Consider the following 21728-nt stretch of genomic DNA (forward strand, 5'->3'; position numbering starts at 1 on the left):
TGTGAATACAGGCTAACAAGGCTATCCCCTGATACTTGTCAGTATAATGGCTTCCTGCTTGGGCGGATGCAATAGACATGGAAATGAGTCTTCTATGGTCCTTTATGGGATCTTTGTTAACTGTCCAGCACAATAAACATTTGAATGATAATGGGCCCCAGCTGCATTCTTGAGGCTGGTGTGAAAGATAGGGGTGAGAGCCTGATTAATGGACTCACACTCACTGTCCCCCATAGGTGTAGTTTGACTTCTGTATTTGGGGGTGCAGCCCCAGTCACATGAATGGAGCCTTGCATGGAGGGGCAAATTCCATGCCTGCACTTTGCGGGAGGCAACTCCCGCACTCCATTAGATGCAAATTTCTAGCCTTTTATAAAGTGGTTGTTATTGTCATTAAGGGCTTGTCTACACTCGCACTTTATAGCACAGCAACTTTCTTGCTCGGGGGTTTGAAAAAACAGCCCCTTGAGCGCAGCAAGTTTCAGCCCTGTAAAGCGCCAGTGTAAACCGAGCACGAACGCTGGGAGCCGCGTCCCTCGTGGAAGTGGGTTTTTTAGAGTTCTCTTCCAGCGATCTGCCATGATGACACGAGCCCTAAGTAGTGGAGGTGGTGCTGCAGCCTAGCCCTGTGTCCCTCCTGTGTGATCACAGGTGTCATAAGCATACTCCAAACACAATTGGGTCTGGGCTGAGTCTAGTCCAAGTTTCTAGCTCTTTGATGTAGAGTTTACACCCAGCGCCAACCCTCTTGTCTAACCGTTCCTCAGGATGTGGCACTCTGCAGTCCAGCTGCCTCAGACCTCGCACTGTTTTCACATCCTCCCTCCCTGCAACTTCTACCTAGCTGTGGGCACTGTGCATTCTTGTTTAACCCTTTTGGGGACAGTGTGACAGGAAAGCAAGGAGCACAGGCTTAGCAAAGAAGTTTCTTAACAGTCAATGGTCTTATAAAGCACCAGAGAACTAGTAAAATAAAAGTCCTGAGATGTCTCCTCCCCTACTCACACCTCCACCCTTCTGGGTGTCTGAGGTTGGGACAGCATTAAGCTTGGCAGGGTCTCTCTTGCTGCTATATGGTGATGGGCAGCCTACCTTTTTCAGGCTACGTCTAACTGAGTTCGGTAGCTTGATGAGAGTTAGTATGTGTACAAACAGAGTAGCTGGGGTATACGTTTGGGTTTCAGGAGTGTTTGTACTCAGCATGGCTAAGACACGGTGCTGCTGCCCCCGATACTGCAGCTGCTACACTATTCATACTTGTGCATTAGCTCTCACAAGTATAGGTAAATGAGCTGGGAAATCCACACATCTAGCTTGTAGGGGAGATGTAGCTGCTGATAACACCCCCTTTTTAAATACAGTTTCTTCCCCTTGACCTATGTGCCTAGGCTCACAAGGTTAGCCATGCAGTTAGCTCCTAGTACAAAATAAAGTCTTTCAGATGCATCCTGTTATGGCACAGATGGATAGAAAGACAGTGAGTCTTCCTCACGGGAGTCTGCAAAATCGACTTCAGTTTTAAATGTTGTGATAGAGGGAGACACAAATGGACACTTGGTTAAAAAAAAAATAAATCAAAAGGTTCATTTAATTCTAAATTTAATACTTAATTCAAAAAGTTGGCAATGACGATCTTATGTAAAGACTTGCTTTTTTTTGAGAAAGCATTGTGGTGAATAGCAGCCTTTCCACAGAAGCCCTATTGTAACGAGCAACAGACACACATCTCTCTGATTATAGAATTCCTAAGCTCCATATCCGCCAATTTATTTTTTTTCTATATTTGTTATCAGCTGCAGCTAAGAATTGAAAATTGTCAGTCCTGGAGCCAATAAACTCAGTATAGACCCTGAGGAACTTAACTCAGTGCCCGGAGGCTGTGTGTTTGAGTGGTTACAGTGGAGGGTTACACAGTTTAGCATAGAGATAGTTTGACCGCTTAAGTAATAAAAGTTGTACAAAAATGGCCAAGAAATTGCTTGTGTATGATACATTATCAAATCCATTTATTTAGGGGATAATGATATGTGTGGTTTCATCCACTTGGTCTTCATCACATCGCTTTAAAGTCAGTTTGCTTAAGTCCTCTTCTTTCTGAAAGGCCAAGAAGTATCCTCGCATGAGTGAAGATTCAAATTTGAATGCTTTTGTGTCTGTTGGTGAAATTGACTTTTGGATGAAGATGATATCACTGCTGTTTTCCAGAATTTCTTTGGGAACAACTTCTTCCTGAAATGGAGGAAATATGCAGAGTAACTACCAGTGCAAAAACTTGACATGTCTGTAGTTTTCACATCTCTACCTCAAGAATAGTTTATTATATTCTAGCAGAGGGTTTCTCATAACAAATAGTTTGGTTGCCTCAGAGTGAGGCCACCAATTCTTGCTTGTGGTTGCTCTGATAGTTTTTCTAAGCTGGAGCACCGCTGCCATGAGGCTGGAGCTCAGCGCTCATAGCTGAAGCCCAGCGCTGGGGCCCAGTGGCTGGAGCTGGGAGTGGGGATGGGGAGGCTTAAGCCCAGAGCCCCAGGGCTGAAGTCAAGGAGGGAGGGGTGTTGAAGCCCACCCTTGGAGCCCCAGCGAGCAGAAGCCCAAAGCCCTTCTGCCCCAGGGAAGGTGGGTTGGGATCTCACCAAGTGCCTGCGGTGTTGAAGGTTCCTCCCCCACTGAGCACACACCACAGCCCCATGTGCCTGAAGATGTGCTGCCTGGAGTCCCCAAGAGACTGTGCAGTGCATGGCACCAATTCCCTGTTGGTGGTGCCAGCAAACATCAAGGCAGCGCGTCCAAGAGCAACAGCTGGAAGCAATGGGACATCTCCGCCCATGAGGCTGTTGTGGCCGCAGAAAAAATCCCTGGTGGCCACATTTCTGAAATGCTGTCTAGCATGTTTATTTTTTTTCTTACTTTGGGTTCCTGATGTAACTATTGAGTTAAGGCAAACACTGGACACAGAGGGAATTACTCACCCTAAATCGAACAGTCTTTTCCCCACCTTCATGTGTGCAGTACATACAGTAAGTCTTGTTTTCTACCAGGACGCTGAATGCCACAGACATCCCGTCCTCAAGCCTGTTGTCTCTGTAATAGTGGATGTTGAAATGCACTCCACATCCTAAACACAAAGTACTTACTATTAGGGGTCTGTGCAGAAAGAGTTTGCAAACAGCTATTTAAAAACAGACGTAAAGGAGTTCGCACAGTTTTATTATCCAGGCATCTGACTACTCTACCGCAAGCAACCTCGGTCCATGACCCTCCTTACAGCTGAGTGGAGCTGGGATTTGTTTGGGTATTGTTCTGTGACTGCTGATTACAAAAATTCAATTGGACTTCTGTGGGCAAAACAGTTAAGGGCTAGAGAGTGTGATGTCAGTGTGCAAATCCCTTGGAGCACATGCATAAGGTGAGGGTTGCATTTCCTTCTCATGTTGGATGTAAATTGAATCAGAAAATCTGGCACTGAATAAATAACTGAAAAAAGTGAGGACAGACAAAGATGGTGCTGATCCACACCAAAAGAGACTGACAACTTGCTCTTTGTGCCAGATACATTGCCTTGCTTGTTTAATATAAAATGATGCTTCTCACTGACACTTAGTGCAAAATCGAGACTCAGAACCTTGCCTGTGAAAGAGGTCCACCAGGCTTGGTCGCTTTAGAAATCTGTGCAGCACCTTCCTAGCCCCTGGGCTTCATTTCAGACTATGGAACCATACGCCTCTCTCATGGGTGTGGTTCAGGACAAGGTGTGGGCGGGGCCAGGGTGGAGAGAATTCCCTGATCTTCTGTCTGCACACAGCTAGAATTTCTGATCTTTGGCTTCTGTGATGTGAAGCTGTACTCAGATTGGCCAACTCCCAAAATGTGCAAAATCTTTTTTTGGAGGGGAGTGATATCCTTTTATCTGAGCTTGGCTCTATTCTTAGCTGGCATTAAGGACAAACTACAGTTACTAGAAACTGTTGCTAAATTCACGTCTAGCTGAGGTAATCCAAGAGCTACATGGGGCAAAAGCGTACCGGAAATGAAGAGCTGAGGCAATGGTTATAGGACATGTAGAAGCAAAAAAAATATCATACCATGTATCATCTCTTGATCTGTCATAGACTCAAATACACTCATGACATTATTCTCTGGTCCGAGCCGTACCATGAGTACCTGATTAGATACGTTTCGAAAGATCTGGTGCTGTAGGGGGAAGACTTCCTTCCAGTAGTCGCACTCCAGACCTTTTAATATATACATAATCAGACAGTCACAATTAACTCCACTCTTCCCAGAAACAACTAGGGACTTTGGCATAGTCCAAAGAGTACCAGAAAGCCCTGTTAGTCTGTCTCCTGACCTAGTTACACACACAATGGTTGGTAGTGCCCACCTTATAACTTCTAGCTGAGTGGTTGGTGCACTTAGCTGGGATGTGGGAGGCCCGGGTTCAGTTCCCCCTTCCCTGACAGAGGGGAGGAAAGGATTTGAACAGGGGTATCCCACCTCTCAGGAGAGTGCGCTAACCACTGAAGTATGGGATATTCATTCTGATGTGGGGTTCCCTCCATCTCTCCTGTTGAAGCTGTTCCACTGTGGATAAATAATGAAAGAGTGATTGGAGCAGGTGGGCACTAGCCTCATTCTCTTGCTCTCTCGCCAGATGACTCTTTCGTTATAGAAATTATAGAGTGGGCAGAGGCAGCACCACCACCACCTCCTCCTCCTCCCTTGGATTTTGAATGGGGCTGATTCAGTAGGGATGCTCAGAAGGCACCTGCCCGCTTGGACCTCTTGAGTGAGGCATTCATCCACCTATTGTCTCCCAGTTTGTGAATGACTCCGGGGCTTAGGTGGGAGGTAGGTGTCTGGATACCTAGTGTGAGGCAGCAGTGTGGGCCGTAGAGGGAAAAACTTAGGCATCTAGGGAACCTTCTACTCTGAAAAACTTAGGCACCAAGTGAGTTTAGGTGCCTACTGGGTTTGGTGAATTGCAGCAGAGACTTAAGCTGATTAGTGGATTACAGCTTTACTCTTGTCCCCAAACTGCCCACCAACCAGTTTGTGCTCAGGGAGCAGCCTCCATGTGATAGACTGAAGCGCCCTGCTCTCCATGTTCCATCATTGAAAGATGGCCCAGGATGTGCATTTGCTCTTCCAGTTTAGACTTCAGAAGAGATGGCTGAATACAGGTAAGGACAGTGGGTGGAGTACCCTATAGGTGGCCTTTCCCCAATCCTTACAGCCACCTGGGTGCCAGCTGAGCTGCTCCAGCTGCAGAACATCTTTGACTTAGAGTCACTTAATGAACTCAGGAAAGAGGGAGTTTTTCCCATGCCCACCATTCGTGTGTTAAGGTCACCACCAAACACTGATGAACATTATGTTGGGGGGCAGATTAGCCAACAGTGTTGGGAATGGCAAGCAGCTCGGTGCTAGCTGAGTACAGTCATAATTGTCAAGCAGATTTAAACTTTACCTTCATCATCTGTGTTCCAAGCAAGTGACGAAAGGGGAGAAGAGAAACAACCGTTAAACTTTATACAAATAACAGATAATTTTCTAACCAGTTTCATTCCCCAGTGTCAGCTGGAAATCCCACCTCCACCACAACTATCACCCCTTCCCATTATCCTTTCTCTGGAGATGTCGTATAAGCAGCAAGTGGACCATGAACCGAGATACTGAGTCTGCAATGCGCCCAATTGATGCTTATGAGGATACTGAAGTGAAATCAGAACCACCATAATTTAAAAACAATACAGCATTTTAGTAGCTGAAATTAATGAAGGCTCAAGCCAGGTCTACACGACAGACTATATCAAAATAACGACATCGCTCAGGGATGTGGATGAACTATGCCGATGGGAGAAGCCCTCCTGTCAGCGTAGTAGTGGCTTCACTAAAGCCCTACAGTGGTGCAGCTGCGCTGTAGCACTGTATATGAAGACAAGCCCTTAGAGTGTTCACTTCAATCTCCAGAAATAGACTGGGCTCCATTAACTTCTTAAAGAGCATGCTGGGAAGGCTGGCTCAGAGACCCAGAACGCTGTCCAAGCAGAAAGCCTAGCTTCACTTGCCAAATTGCCATTCGCCAAGCTGTAGGGATCAGCATTGCCCTGAAGGGTTCACAGGTTACGAAGAAGCGAAGTGGGAGGCTACAGAAGTACATAAGTCAACCCGAGCAATGGATTGAATTGCCTGGCAAGTGCTGGTCAGCTGCACAGAAATCCCAAAATGCACACCCCATGCAGATATAAAAGACGAGAGTTACCTGCAAAATAGAGGTCGAAATCTTGCCCAAATTTCACTGCTAACACACGGATCTCTTCACAACTCATCTTCACTCTGAACAGAGCGAAGGGAAAGGGTTCAGAGATGGAAATAATACTTCTCAAAACTCCAGATTGAGAGGGCTAACTTGGGCCAGTTCTTTGCTCTCAGCTGGTGCACAGTAATGCCCACAACAGGGCTTGAAGGGAGACTGAAGTGTTTCACTACACATCAGTGGATGGGCTGACGTTACCACTTAGTACAGGGCAGACTGATTTTTATTTTATTTCACTTTTTGTAGTGCCCATCGTAGACTCTTGAGTATCTATCTGTTTCTCCATTACCTTGTATCATTTAAACCAGTTTATACTGGATGTAAAATACTAGAATTATGGTTTGATGCTGTTTTACACCTTTTATACTCTTGCAGTGGTGTAAATGATGTCACAAGATGTAGGGCAACAAAGAATAAGGCTCAGAGTGCTTTATGCTAATTAAATAATAGTTCGTACAGATTTGTAAATGTCACTCACTTAATGAATTGCTCATAAGAAACCTAAAATGGTGATAGCTCAGCAAAATGTCATGTCACCATTTAATCTTCCCAACTGTGCCTGCAAAAAGTTATGTTATCTTGTGTGTATTTGGTTTACTGTTTCCAATTCGGGATCCTGTGGGATGTTAGTGTGACCTATAAAGTTTTAGGGACTGGGCTGCTGCAGTTCTCCCAGCAGGGATGGGGGATGTAATTTATTTTGCAATGGCAGAGACTTGCTCATGGGCAGGTTTTTAACCATATTTTTAGTCCAGGTTGAATTCTGGCTCTGTGACCTTGATGCAACATCTTTAAAGAGAGCCAGCAGACATCTAGAAGAGGAGGCCAAAATGTTTCACCGGGAGGATAACAAACTTTGTTTACCAAACGACTTACATCTTCAAACCTGGAGATTATCTCCACAAACCTGCTTGTAGTTTCGCCCCCCTGCCTTCATGGCTAACTTGAAACTACTGAGGTGCGCTTAGATTGTTCATGTTCTTACAGGTTCATGCTGTGCAACAGCCTCTTCAAGTGACGTATTGGCAGTCAGAGGAGTAGACTTTGTCCCCTCCTATCTAAAGGCAAGGTGAGTCAGAGCTGTTGCTGAGGCATGTGCCCAGACCAGTAATGGCGATAAAACTGTCAGGCCTGTTCAGTTTACGTACCACTACCCACCATCTTGTTTTGTTTGACTTCAGATTTTATAGGTTGATATGAGGCGACTCCATGCAGGTCACAAACATCCCTGTCTTCAGTGCTAACACCATGCCAGGAAAGGCGTATGGGATGTGGTCACCTGTCTTGCCTGAGATTTGACTCATGGTTTTCAGGATTCCAAATTAGCAATTCCATTGCTGTTAGTACTATTCGTTGTCAGTGGTGGCAACCCAAATACTCTGGTGACCAGAAGAGAGCGTCCAATCCACATAGGCGCCTATGCATGGGCACATTTCTTGGTTGCACAGTGCAATAGACCAGGTCTGGCAAGAGGCTGGGATATTACAGAAAAGCTAAAGTGCCAAAAAAAAATAAACTACTGTACAGTTTAAGAAGTGATCTGCTAATTTAAAGCAAAAGTGGGCCTTAAAACTCTTGCCCAATAGAGTACTGCTACATTTAACCTTTTCCTGTTGCTCGCCTGCTAATCCAGTAGCGGCTAAACTCTACCAGAGTTTCAGACACGCCCAGTTTCAGATGTCCTTAATTAAATCTCCAGTGTTTGTTCTTTCTTTTGACAACTGATATTGCTGCTCCTATTGCTTGAGACTCTTCACGTAAGTAAATATATTGAAAACTAGTAGATCTGATCCCCAAATCACCATGAACTGTAGCGTGACAGACATCCTCAATGAGATCGCTTCACTAGATGGTTAACTGTCTAGCTAACTAGAAACAAGACAGTTTTCTGTAATGGATTGCAAATAAATGTCTACAGACAAATTAATTACTTAAGTTATAGTTTCCAAAAGGCCACAGGCCTAAAGTTCATATTCCCCTCTCCAGTGTCAGAGGTGTTGGTCACACTTTAATCACAGTGAGTACACAGAGAGGGTAAGAATTAGCTTCTTAGCTCTCTGGCTATATTGCTGTAGAAGTAAACCCACAATCTGTAACCTCCAAGATGAGGTACCTAACTATGTATTGTTATGTGCTGAATTCTTCACAGGTATATGCAGTTTTTCACACTGTATGTAAGCTACTCTGAAATGGTTGTTCTCCTATAAAAATGTACTAAGCATTTCCCTTGTTCCTGTTAACACTAATGATGTGAGATGGCTCTAGTTTGTTTGTTGGGGAATGCTGTAGTAACACCCAACTCATGCATGCTTCCAAAAGTATATCTCATAATTTAACTCGCTTTCACTGAGGTTTCAGATGGAGTTAACTAATTCTCCACTCAAGGCTCAAACTACAACTTGGTATAAGTGTTAGAAAGATTTTCTATGAGAAGTGCTCAGCTAACTTGGTATGGCTGTAGGAGAGGAGTTGAAGTGGGCCCAGTTTCAAGAATACTCCCTGTAAGGGAACTTTCTTTTCAAGATGCCAGCTAGCTTTGTAAATTTTCACATAGTGGGGCTTCCATGGGGATATAGGTTTGTATTCTATATCCCCACTTTTCACCATCGCCAGCTGAAAAGAGGATATGTGCAAGAAGGAAATACCAACACTTCTCTTCCTCTGTGCCCCAATTACAAGTGGTACAGTGAAGGATACTTATGGGGGGGAGGGGGTGTTAAATAATTTGCCTAAATGGAGAATTATTTCAGAGTGGTTTGAGAGACTGCAGATGGCTTGGTATTCTCTCTCAATGAGGAGCAGTAGGCAGTTATGAGTTTCCCTGAATGTATTATTTCCTTCTGAAATAGGCTTGTTCATTGCTCTTACTTTTTTTCTGTATCTTCCATTTTACTCTTACTTGGCTCTTACATGTTGAGTGTTTGGAAATTGCCTTTTTTGATTATTCTTAATAATAATTTGTAAAGGGATTATAACCAAATGGTTTATATCCTAATATTGAACTATCCTCAACTTGCTGCTTTTACATCTAACACAGAAAAACAAATTGGCACCCAGAGTAACTATACAAACAAATTTGGGAGTTTGACGGTAGAATAAATCTAAATGGCTTTCTGGAGAACACAAAGCCCTCATTATGGCTAGCCTTGAATAGCAGCACACTCTGACAGTGAGTGTTCAACTCAGGTAGGAAGAGAGAAAGTCTAGCCCAAAGCACTGTGGATTTACTGGGATTTTGGATTCCCTGCCGCTTTGCGACAGGGAAACCTCCATCTGCATGCTTAATAGCTTTGCTAACCATTGAAGATACTGCTGTTTTCGTGAAACACAATCATGCTCTTTGGTTTCTATTCTAATGAAACTCTGCCAGTTTTCTGAACTGTATTTTGGAATTAACTGTGCTTGGTTGCTCTATTTAAATTTACAGAAGTAAAACCCCCCTGAAAACTGACTCAAGCAACAGCTAGGTCTATTTTCTCCGCTTTGTGAAATGCTGCAAGACATTTCATCACTGGCCTGATGCAGGCCTCTCTGTAAACTGGTGAGAGCATGAGCAAAACTGTAGGTTAACAAAGCTGCCTGCGGGTTTGACGCTTCAGATGACAAACGTGGCACCTCCAAATTGAGATTCAGATGCCTTTCTGCTAAATCACAGGTTTCAGTGGTAGCCATGTTAGTTTGTATCAGCAAAAAAACTGAGTCCTTGTGGCACCTTAGAGACTAACTTAGTCTTGAAAGTGCCTCAAGGACTCCTAGTTTGTTTGTGTTTTTTCACTAAACCACAGTAATGTTTCCTTGGTAAATTTCGTCATACCAGCAAACACCAGATCTGGAGACAGAAAGTGCTTTTGTGTGTGGCTAATTCATTATTTGTATGTTTTAGGTGGCCACTATTTGCAACTGTAAGTCTAATTGCTGGGGTCAGTGCCTACAGGAATGGTCTAGATAATACTTGGTCTTGCCCTAGTGCAGGGGACTGGATTATCTGACCTATGCATGTCCCTTCCAGTCTCATATTTCTATGATTCAGTATTTTATAAGCATCCTTTCTTATTCAAATATAAATAAATTAAAGCACACAGAATTTATTTTAGAAGTCAGCCACTTAGGGGCATCTTTTTAACGGTGAGAAATTCTACACAAACTAGATTTCTGCATATTGCTCTCATGTTATTAAATGTCACTTTCCTCCATGGAACTAACCATGCTCAGACACTAGACTGACACATTTCCTGCCAACTTCCTCCACAACCACAGCATCATTACTGGCACATGAAACAAAATGCTGCAATTGTACAGCGATTGGTCTTTTGTTAAAATGCACATTCACGTTACTTCTCTTGTGAACAGCTCAGAGCACATGGAGTGCCTCCTTCAAACCTATTCCACTCAGCCAGGACTTTATCTGCCTCCCCATCCTACTCACCATATCAATGCAGACTGAAATTACTAATAAATCTGGGCATATTTGTTACAGGCAGGTGCTTAGGTGAAGGCTCTGTGAGGAGGACAGCATTTGCCTCTTACTGTATAAGCCAGGGATGGCCAAACTGCTGCTGTCTTACAGTTAAAGTGTGGCTTGCACAGCCCCCCCAGGTATCCCCCATTCTCTGCCTACCAGATGGGGGATGGAGCTTGGGCCTTGTGCCAGAGAGAGGATGGTTGCCTGTTGAGAGTAGGGGGGGCACAATGTAAAGGTTCCCCCCCCCCCAACAGCTTGAGTTATGCCCCTCCCAGGTACACCCTCCCTCTTACCCTTAGCAGTTCTCCCTGCAGCTCCCAGCTGTTTGCTGCTGTTGCTTCTCCCCACAGCCGAGCTTGCCAGCTCCAGCAGCTGCTGTGCAGGGAGGGGGCATGGTGCCATCTTGGGACTGAAGGGGGCCTAAAAATCTTGGCAAAAATCAGGAGGGAAGACATATGGCCCTATGTCTCTTCCCCCCACCCCCCAGTCACCTCAGGCTTCTGCCCAGCAGGGAAGGAGGTGTCAAGGTTTCAGCCCTGCAGGGCACTCCTGCCGGGGCTTGGGGCTTCAGCAGGAGCAGGGCTGAAGCCCCAACTCCAGACAGACACCTCCTGTGGGGCCACAGCCCCAAGATCTCCCTCCCCGCAGGGCTGAAGCCCTCAGCCGCACCACCCCAGCAGTCCGGTTCTTGAACTTCTGAAGATTGTCATATGCGGCTTGGAGGGTCAGTAAGTTTGGCCCCCCCTGGTATAAGCAAACATTTATTTTGCAAGGTTTTTTTACACTGAAAACAATACAAAACAAAAAACAACCTTTCTACAAAAGGTGATTGAACCAATGTAGACCTCAAAACAAACCCCTGGTCTCAGCTTTAGAGGAATGGGGTGTTGTGCTCAGCTTATTGCTATAGGAGTCCCTTTAGGCATGTGTTTGGGAGGCTCTGCTGTGAAAGCAGAATCATCTCCATCCTGCTTTTGCTTATGATCTGTATCGTTTGTCTTGTGTGTGACTCCGAGATTTACAGAAGGAATTGATGCTCAATTCCATATGTTGCCCTAATCTGTGTGGCTTTTGTGGGCTCTACACTTCCAGTGAGCTTCATCTTGAGATGTTCTTACATGTCCAGAGCGTCTTTTATTCTAAAGTGAACTGATAGACAAGCTCCACCCACCCCAGAGCTTCTGGGCAGAGGAGCCTGCCCCTAGGGTGACCAGATGAGAGGGAGAAAATATCGGGACATGTGGGGCAGGGGGTGGAGGGGGAGTCTGCTGGTGGAGGGGAAAAAAAAAAAAGCAAGTGCTGCCAAAAATTGGTTGGGACACAGGCTGGACACCTAAAGATCGGGACGGTACTGATTTTATCAGGACATCTGGTCACCCTACCTGCCCCAGCGAGCCCTATGCAAGCCCCAGTGAAGTAGGTCAGTAACTCAGGACAAGAAATGCACAACACTTCATGGGTTTCAAGGTTCCCCTGTGCAGACTGTGGGAGTCAGAATCAAAGTAGTAGGGGATCACTGGTCAGGGCCAGAGTTTTCTCACTGGAAGTCTCTATCTGGACACTTCTACTCTGATATCTCTGTGCCCAAAAGAGCTCTCTTCCCCCAACCTGCTCTTTAATAAAACGTATTTGCCACCCCACCCCACCCCCGAAGTGGATCAGTGGGTTTTCAATCGTTGTTCATTGGCAGACACCTAAACAATTTCGAATAGAGGTGTGGACCCCTTTCGAAATCTATTGTCTGGATATATAGTTGAATTCAGTTTTCAGTCTCTTTTCCCAGACAGGCTGAGAACCGCTGGAGTGGACGGGTTCCAGGGATGTGTTTTGAAAGCGAAGGGCGATGTTGGGGGAAGAAGGGCGAGGCTGCTCCAGGCACTGCCGGCTGCTGGCTTGCCGAAGATGCAGCGCCCGCCCCAGCCAGCTGAGCAGCGGGATGAGGGCAGAGGGAGCCCGGGCTGTTTCGGGAGCAGCGTGGTGTGTGCCCCACGGAGAAGCGGCGAGGCTGGGTGGAAGGTGGGCTCCTCCCCAGTGCTCCAGCCTAGAGGCGCCCGCGCAGGGAGTATCCCTCCCTGGAAGAGCCGGAGAGGGCCCGGGCGGGCGCGGGGAGAGCGGCCGGACCACTGGCTCCCGATCCCCCTTGGCAAGGCTCCCCCCTGGCGCCAGCGCCCCAGCTTTGCTCCCCCCACCCCCGAGGCCGGGCGGCGGTCCGGTCCCTACCTGCCTCCTGCAGCCGAGTCCGGAGCGCAGTGTGCAGCGAGAGGCGGGGAGGGAAGCGCAGCCCGGCTGGAGGCGGGGAGAGCGGAGCGCACGCTGACTGCGAGAGGCGGGGAGGAGGCTGCCCGGCTCCCAGCCCCGGGAGTTCGCCCTGCAGAGCCCTTGTCTCGCTCTTGGCTTATTTAGCTGCAGCGATGCTCGAAGCCAGTCCTGCCCTTAGCTCTCCTAGGGAGCAGCATTTCTCTATTCCGGAAAGATCCCAAAGCACTTTGCAAACCAGACCCAGGAACCACTTCACCCGGGATTAAAATGCAGCCTCCTCTGGGGTGGAACATAGCAGCTGACAGCTCAGAGCTACATAGTGAGTGAAGTAATCCCCATCAAATTGGAACTTCAGAGGGAATGAATGAAATCACCCAAATCAGAAGTGAGCCAGGACACCAGAAGTAACCTCTTAACAGTTGTTTTCTCCTGTACCATAGGCACTGTAATGACCATACATCTTCCAGACTTTCGTTTTATATATTGTCCAAAAGAAGTCACTTCCAACAAGCAGCTTGCCCCAGCATCATTCTGAGGCATTAGTTAGATGAGGCATGCTCCCTCAACATCGATGATAGGGGTTCATATCTGGTGACCTGAGCTGTTGCATTTTACTCTAGATTCTTGTAATATTGCTATGAGAAAAATCAAGCCAACTAGACAATCTGAAGTGTAAATCAGGATGTTGCCAATTGACCTGTGTACACACAGGCCCATAACACTTCCCCTCCTGTCACTACATTAAGAAACAAAATATATCAGTTTGTGCAAAGACTATGCAGGAGCTTTTAGAGTGGGACCCACTGGCACATGCAATGCTGGGACCTTAATGTCATCCCAACAGAAGGCACATCCTGTTTTCTTACCCAACTTGTTACAATCAGCTGTCTTGCACTGTAACTGATGTCACAGGTGGAAGTTGCAGTTTTGAAACAGATGTCAGAAATAACGTCAGTGCATACTCTCCCCCCCTGCCAACTTGTGTAAAACATCCCGTAAGTGTCTCTCTCTTGCATTGGAAAGGGGCCACTTTAGGTGTGAATATTCAATCTTTGGGTCATAATGAAATTGCCAAGAAATATACTAATTGTGAGAGTGTTTCTTTAGTCCAGTAGGATGGAGGAATGAGATCACCAACTCATTTTCTATGTCACCAAACATCCCCCAGATGACATCATGTTTCTGTTTTATACTTACCCAGACTGGAGATAAACCTAATGACAAAGAAATAAAAACCTCTGTGTCCCATTACCAGTCCTCCAAAACCTTCCAGTCCCACAATGTGATGCTAATTTGACAAAACAGCAGAGAATCCTGTGGCACCTTATAGACTAACAGACATTTTGGAGCGTGAGCTTTCGTGGGTGAATACCCACTTCGTCAGACGCATGTAGTGGAAATTTCCAGGGGCAGGTATATATATGCTAGCAAGCAAGCTAGAGATAACGAGGTTAGTTCAATCAGGGAGGATGAGGCCCTGTTCTAGCAGTAGAGGTGTGAAAACCAAGGGAGGAGAAACTGGTCGGTAATCGCAAAGCCATTCACAGTCTTTGTTAGATCCAGAGCTGAATGATGTCAATTTGCCAGTATCTGAAAGTGAAGGCAGCTAGTTTCCTTTTGAAGTCTGGTCCTGAAGTTTTTGGCTGTCAGGGATTGGCCACCTAAGGTCTGTTCTATCGTGCTGGCGGGAGTGGAAATGCTCTCCTACATGGTTTTTTGTCACATTTATTGCCTTCCCTATATCTATTGTGTTCATTTATCCTTTCCGTAGGATCTGTTCTCAGTGCGATTCGTATACATAGCGAGGGCATTGCTGGCAATTTGGTATGGCGTTCATTATGACATTGGTGGAGTGCGAAGTGTGAACCGGTAGGGTATGGCTGATCTTTAGGTCCTGTGATGGTCACCGTGGTGGAGATATGTGGCAGAGTTGGCCATCGGGTTGTTTGCATGGATCGGTTTCCTGAGCTAGATTACCTATGGTACGGTGTGCAGTGACTGGTGTAGGAATACGTTCAGGTTGGAAGGTTGTCTGTGGGCAAGGATTGGCCTGCCAACCCAAGACCTGTGAAAGTTTGTTAGGATCATTGCCAGGATGTGTTTGGGATCTTTCTAGATTTGGAATTACAGCTGTCAGGAACAGTATCCTGATGAGCCAACAGCACCAACTGGCTGCTGAGCTCGTGTGGCTTTATATTCACACACAATATTTCAAGTTTGTAGAACAATATATATCTCCAATCAGTGCACGCTATGGGCATCCGCATGGCCCACAATATGCCAATATTTTTATGGCTGACCGGAACAGACTTTAGCACCAGGTAGCAGCTCGTACTCTCGGCGAAAGTGGTTAGGCATCGTCGTAACCGACAGCTCCCCCGGCTGCTCAGTTCGTCCACCTCAGCTTCTGCGCACATTGAATGACATCTTCATCCAATTGGACTCCATGGAAGATCCACCACGATTTCAACACTTCCACCCCACCATCACACCTCAAGCCTGGACCTATAAAAAAAAAATCTACACGGGAGGTCCACTTTCTAGACCACAATGGCTGCAAATAAGTGATGGTCACATTACACACCACTATATCAAAACCATACCGACACTATGCCTACCTTCATGCTCCAGCTCCATCCAAGAACATCACACGATGCCATTGTCTAACAGCCAGCACTGAGGTACAACGCATCTGCTCTAACCCTCAGACAGAGACCAACACTACAACAGTCACAAGCATTCTCAAAAACTCAATTACCCGCACAAGTGATATTAGGAAACAGATCACACCGAGCCAGACGTGTTACCAGAACCTCCTACTTACAAGACAAACCATAAAGGAAACCACAGGGACTCTCACTGCGCCATCAACATAACAGCCCCAGCTAAAAACCACTCCACACACCACCCCCCCCCGCCCCCATTGAGGATCTACACCATCCTGGACAACATGATATCCACACTTTCAGCAGGTCTTGGGTTCAGGCCAGGTCCGTTGGCCCACAGACACTGCCCACCTGAAAACGTTCTCACCACAGCAACTGCACACCGTACCATGTAACTCTAGCTCCAGACCGATCCAGCAACAACCTGATGCCAAACTCTGCCCACATATCTACCACCAGCGACACCATCACAGGACCTAACCAGATCAGTCATACAATCCCACGGTTCATTCACCTGCACGCTCCCAAGTAATATACGCCATCTATGCCAGCGAATGCCCCTCTGCCTATGTACACTCGGCCAAGATGACGACAGTCACTACGGAAAAGGATAAATGGACACAAATCAGATATAGGAAAATGGCATAACAAAACCTGTAGGAGAGCCTTCACTGCCCGGCCCACTATTAAAAAGACCTTAAGTTGGCCATCGCGTGCAGCAAAAAAAACACTCGAGACCAGACTCAAAGAGAAACTGCTGAGCTTCAGTTCATCTGCAAATTTGACATCATCAGCTTCCGGACTAAACAAAGACTGTGAATGGCTATGACGAATTACAGGAACAGTTTCTCCTCACCCTTGGTTTTCACACCTTCTATACTGCCTAGAAACAGGCCTCACCTCCCGATTGGCAACTAACCTCGTTATCTCTAGCTTGCTTGCTAGCATATATATACCTGCCCCTGGAAATTTCCACTACATGCGTCTGATGAAGTGGGTATTCACCCACGAAAGCTCACGCTCCAAAACGTCTGTTAGTCTATAAGGTGCCATAGGATTCTCTGCTGCTTTTACAGATCCAGACTAACACGGCTACCCCTCTGATACTAATTTGACAGTCCTTTGGGGACTGTCTTTTATGTTTGTACACCATGTATCATAATGGGGCCCTGAGCTTGGCACTACTGTCATACAAATAATAATAATAATAATAATAATGAATCATAATAGTCCTTTTTGTAACCCCAATAGCAAAACACCAAGGGAGTGACTGTCTCGTCCACCCGCTAACTTTGACAAACTCAAGGTTTATGACTAGGCTAATAAATATCCTTATACTGCAGTTAGGAGGCAATTATTACTTAATTGAAGAGCTTTTGTTACAAAACCTGTGTTGCTGGGGATGTGTTTTCACTTGCCTATTTTCAGGGGCCTCAGGAATTGGTCCCTCCTGTCTTTGCCTGTGGCACACAATAGTGTAGTCTCTAAGGGCTGTAATAGTCTGGTTTAATTCTGTTTGTTGGGTGTACCGTGTGGATGGATGGCTACTGTTGGCGGCCTGTGATGTACAGAAGGTCAGACTAGAGGATCTGATGACCCCTTCTGCCCTTAAACTCTATGATTAGGAAAAGGCTGGGGAGATCAGCCAAATATTCTAGGGGCCAAAATATGTGAACATGAAGCATTACAGTAAAGGAAAGTTTTAGGGAGGGATTTGAAAGAGGATAATGAGTTAGCTTTGTGGAAATTTATGGGGAATTTCACCAAAATTGGGGGGCATCATGAGAGAAAGCACAAAGATGCTTGTTTGAAAATTTAACAAATAGACAATGGAGGCTGACATCCTGGGCCAATCAGAGGCAAAAACTGACTTTTTGATGCTGAATGAAAGATGAGAGGTAGGGCGGGGATAGGTCATTTAAAGGGCTTGCAAGTGAAGACAAGTAGTTTATGTTTGATATGATAAAGAAAAGGATGCAAATAGTTTGGACAAAAGGAGACAACTCTGGAGTAGAGAGGATGATTCACATAGAGATGGTAGTTTAATTTGCATTTGTGGATGAGATTACCCAGAGATAAGGTGGAGAGAGAGAAGTGAAGGGGACCAAGGACAGAGGCCTCTGGAATCCCTACAAGCTGGAGGAGGAATGAGGAGGTTCCTCCGAAGGACACCTTGAGCGATTAGAGATGTAGGAGGGGAACCAGGAGAGGACAGAATCATGGAAACCAAAGGAGGACAGATAAGATTGCAAGAAGAGCATGGTTGACTGTGTTGAAAGTAATTGACAGGTCCAAGGGAAGAGGATGAGGTACTGGTTTGGAGATTTTCTAAGAGGTTATTGGAGTCTTTCGTGAGAGTGATTTCAGTTGAACGTAAGGAGTGGTAGCAGATTGGAGAGGGCCTCAGATGGAAGTGGTGGAGATTAATTCCAGACAGCAATTGTAAACTATGTGTTCAATTAATTGAAAAATGAAGTTTGATGGGGAGGTAGTTGAAGAGATAAGTGGGGTCCAGTGTGTGTGTTGTGGGTTTTTTTGTTTTTGTTTTTGTTTTTAAATGGGAGAGATTAAAGCAGGTCTTTCAATCAACTGATGTTTGCCTCCCTTCAGCCAGCGTTGCGGTAGCTAGCTTTCTCTCCAAAATCTCTGTTTTAAGAACCCCCAAAAGGAGTAATGGCTGGAATAGCCCATCATCTCATTATGTTGTGCACCAATTAAACCCAGTTTCTGACACATCAGTGTTAGTGCATTGATACCTAGTTCCATACTCTTCTTGGTTACCAAGCATGATCTTAACACAGTCTGAGTTATATCTGTAAGCCTTTTTGTTTTGACTACGTCAGTCTTTCGATCTCACTTTTGTACCTTTTCCCATAAACATGTATTATTACAGGTTATTGTGAAACTTTATAACATTTCACTGTCTTCTCACAGTTGACCTCATAATTAACATAAAAATTTGTAGCAATTATTACATCTGTTGGACTATCTCAGACGTTAGTATTCATAACATAAAACTAACTCTCCAAGGAGAGCAAATGACTAATTTCTGATAATTTCACTACAGTTCACAGTTGCAGTACATTGAATATGAGTCATAATTTTAGGGAAGTATTTTGTTCTTTATCTGTCTTATAAGCAGTTTCATTTCTTGTCTGGATTTTTTACTTTTTCCTCCAAGAAACAAAGGGAAATGAAAACCGATTCATACTGTATCTTTGGTTGTTCTAATGTTTCTTCTTTTCTACACCTCATCAATTTAGGGTTTAGGAAAATAATAACTTTTAAATGCTGTTTAGTATTTGTGTTTTTAGTTTATAACATACATTTATTTTCATGAAAAAACAACATACAATAAAACAAGGTGTAGTTAAAGACTGTTTGGCTTGAAAGCTGTCTAATTTTTTAATGAGATGCTGCAATCTATTATAAGTCATTAATCCATGGCCATATTTATCTGATTAGATTGATTCAGGTTTCCAGTTTGACTTTGCATTGTCAGCCCAAGGTGTTCTAGCAATAGGAAATTTATGATTTTCAGAGTTCCTGCACATTCCAGAAGACAAATTTAATCCAGATTCTGTTTCCACAACACATCTTCACCACTAGTGAAAGTACTTGTTATAAATGCATAAAATAGATGTCACGTTTTCTTATTTATTTTTATTTACTATCTAATTTTAGAAATGACATCATATAACTATGGTGAAATAAGACTCCTATGTATCACTTAAAATTCTTTCTCTTGAAATCATTACATATTCTTACTAGTACTATTTCCCATTCATCAGTCTCCAAGTTATTGGCTACATTCTTGTTTCCACATGAGGAAGATTGCTTCTGCGCTATAGAGCGGCATGGTGTAAGAGCCTGAATAGAGCAGAGAATGTTCAGAATGTTTTAATCAGAATTAAAGTATCCGAAACAGGTCTCCAGTCTCTTTTGTTTTCATGTATGGTTACATGTGTGTAGATGGAGAGGTGGCTTAAAGTGACACTCAGCCTTCCATACTGGGATCCCACATTAAATGTTGGTACCTGTAGGATAAATATGAAATTAAAGAATTAGAGTTAGCGTAAGTTTGGTTAAGGAAATATATGTATTGTAAAGAAAGCCCTGATGAGCACGTAGATCTTGAAAAGAATAAGTTTTAAGGTCAGAAGGAATGAAAAAGGGAGGTCTGGTTCAAAGGATAGCTAATAAGATATGGGGAAATTTCTAAAAAACCAATAGGGGTGACTGCAAGTAGTTTTAAATAAGACAGATGGGATCTATCTTAAAAGGAGCCTGCCTTCCTGCTCCGCATACACACATTCTGTGTGAGCTTAACAGTGAACCCAGGTGCAATGGAAAAACTGTTGATCAGCAAGAAGAAATAAGGATGAAAAGCCTTGGGGAGAAAGGATGCTGTAACTCTTATCTGGATTCAGACTGAAAATGAGGATAAATTGTCTCAACTCTTTTTTAGCGAAAGTCTGTAATTGTCAATGACATAATTTGTTAAAGGGTATAAAAAGAGGTATGCATTTGAGGGCTCTTTGTGGCTAATCGTTCTGGAGCACACCAAAATGAGACGGTTTCCCCTAGGTCTGGCCTATTTGTCAGCATACAGATCACATGCTTAAAAATACTTTGTTACTGTATTGCTTATTTTTAGGCAGTCAGGCATGTTTAGAGCAATTGTACAAAATACCATTTGGACCTTATAAAGGACTTTATGATTAAATCAGTGTCTGGTGGGTCTCCCATATTAATATGAAAAAATTCTAATATTATTAATAGTTCCAACAGCACCCCTCTTCCGTAAGTTCTGGGACCTTGTTGCCATCTGGCTATCAAGAAGGAGAAGATGATTGCGACCTTCTGGCTGTAAGTATGGATGCAAGGAAGAATTCTTCATCTCTGTACTGTTTGGATTCTAACAGGGCAGAATAACTGAATGAGAAGACAGATCCCCAGAGTTATGCTGGTAGGCTGAGAGACTTGGGGGAAACTGGCAGATTACAAAATCTCTGCTACTGTTTGGAATTATGGACTGTGACTCACCTGTACATATATTTTTACCTGCTCTAACCTCTCAATAAGTTTCATTCCTTTTTCTCAGCCTAATAAACCTTTTATTAGTTTACTATAGAACTGGCTAACGGGGCTGTCTTTGGTGTGAGATCTAGGATGAAAATTGACCTGAGTAACTGGTCTGTTGGGACTTGGCGTAACCTGGAATATTTTGTGATTTTGGGTGTAAGTGACAATTTATCACTTTATTTGTCTGGGTAGCAAGATAGACTGGTGTATTTAAGGAGACTGTCTGTGAGTGCATTATAAGACTAGTGTAGTACTTTGGGAGTTCACACTTGGTGCTGACGTGGTGAAATCTAATTTTGAAAAATACCACCAGTTGGGGGCATCTACTCTGCTTTTGACAGTCTGCCCTGAAGTAGGCACTCACAGTTGTGAGTCACTCTAGACAGTGTGGTGGGGATTGTGATGTGTAGGTGAGTGTGTGATGTGGGTGTGTATGTGGTGTGTGGGGGTGTGTGGACACGTAGGAGTTGTGGGGTTAGGTATAGGGGTGTAGGTGTAAGGTTTCAGGGGTGTAGCTGTGTGGAGGTAAATGTGTGGGGGTTGTGTGTAGGGGTGAGTGTGTAGGTCTGGGAGTTAGTGTGGGGGCCTGGTCTGTAGATGTAGGTGTGGGGGTTGTGTGTGGAGGTGGTGGGTTTAGGCTGTGGTGTGTCTGTGTAGATATGGTGGTTGTGTTGTGTGGGTGCATGCAGCTGTGTGTGTGAGGTTTGTGGGGTGTAGGTGTGGGGAAGCGTAGGCAGGGCCGTCCTTAGGCATAGGCAAAATAGGCAAATGCGTAGGCCTCACTCTGCCTGGGGGCACCACTCTGCAGGCTGCCCAGACAGACGGGAAGCAGTGGAGCATGTAGGAGCAGGGCTGCTGGGTCCTAGAGCGAGCAGAAGGCTGCACAGTCTGAGGGATGGGATTCGCTGCTGGGGTCTCTGGGAAGGGGAGGGGGTAAGGG

At 44.9% G+C, this 21728-nt stretch overlaps 2 protein-coding genes and 1 long non-coding RNA gene across 5 annotated transcripts in view; 2 read left to right on the plus strand and 1 right to left on the minus strand.

Moving 5' to 3' along the window:
• Window positions 1-21728, plus strand: part of LOC116824038 (uncharacterized) — a 141671-nt gene that overhangs the window by 53547 nt on the left and 66396 nt on the right. The gene's annotated exons all lie outside the window — the stretch shown is intronic.
• Window positions 1-21728, plus strand: part of BCO2 (beta-carotene oxygenase 2) — an 86682-nt gene that overhangs the window by 15158 nt on the left and 49796 nt on the right. The gene's annotated exons all lie outside the window — the stretch shown is intronic.
• IL18 (interleukin 18) lies at window positions 1564-13131 on the minus strand. 2 transcript variants are annotated; one of them, XM_075073602.1, is made up of 5 exons: window positions 12999-13131; window positions 6254-6336; window positions 4083-4232; window positions 2970-3115; window positions 1564-2229 (listed from the first exon to the last, which is right to left on the minus strand). In XM_075073602.1, exons 2-5 carry the CDS (start codon window positions 6327-6329, stop codon window positions 2011-2013), a joined length of 591 nt encoding a protein of 196 aa, XP_074929703.1. In that variant the 5' UTR covers window positions 6330-6336; window positions 12999-13131; the 3' UTR covers window positions 1564-2010. The 2 variants fall into 2 exon arrangements, with proteins under 2 accessions (XP_074929703.1, XP_032643916.1); XM_032788025.2 differs by having other exon boundaries at window positions 6263-6336; window positions 12999-13130.

This window comes from Chelonoidis abingdonii, chromosome 18 (genome assembly GCF_003597395.2).
Source record: "Chelonoidis abingdonii isolate Lonesome George chromosome 18, CheloAbing_2.0, whole genome shotgun sequence".
Lineage (NCBI taxonomy): Eukaryota > Metazoa > Chordata > Testudines > Testudinidae > Chelonoidis > Chelonoidis abingdonii.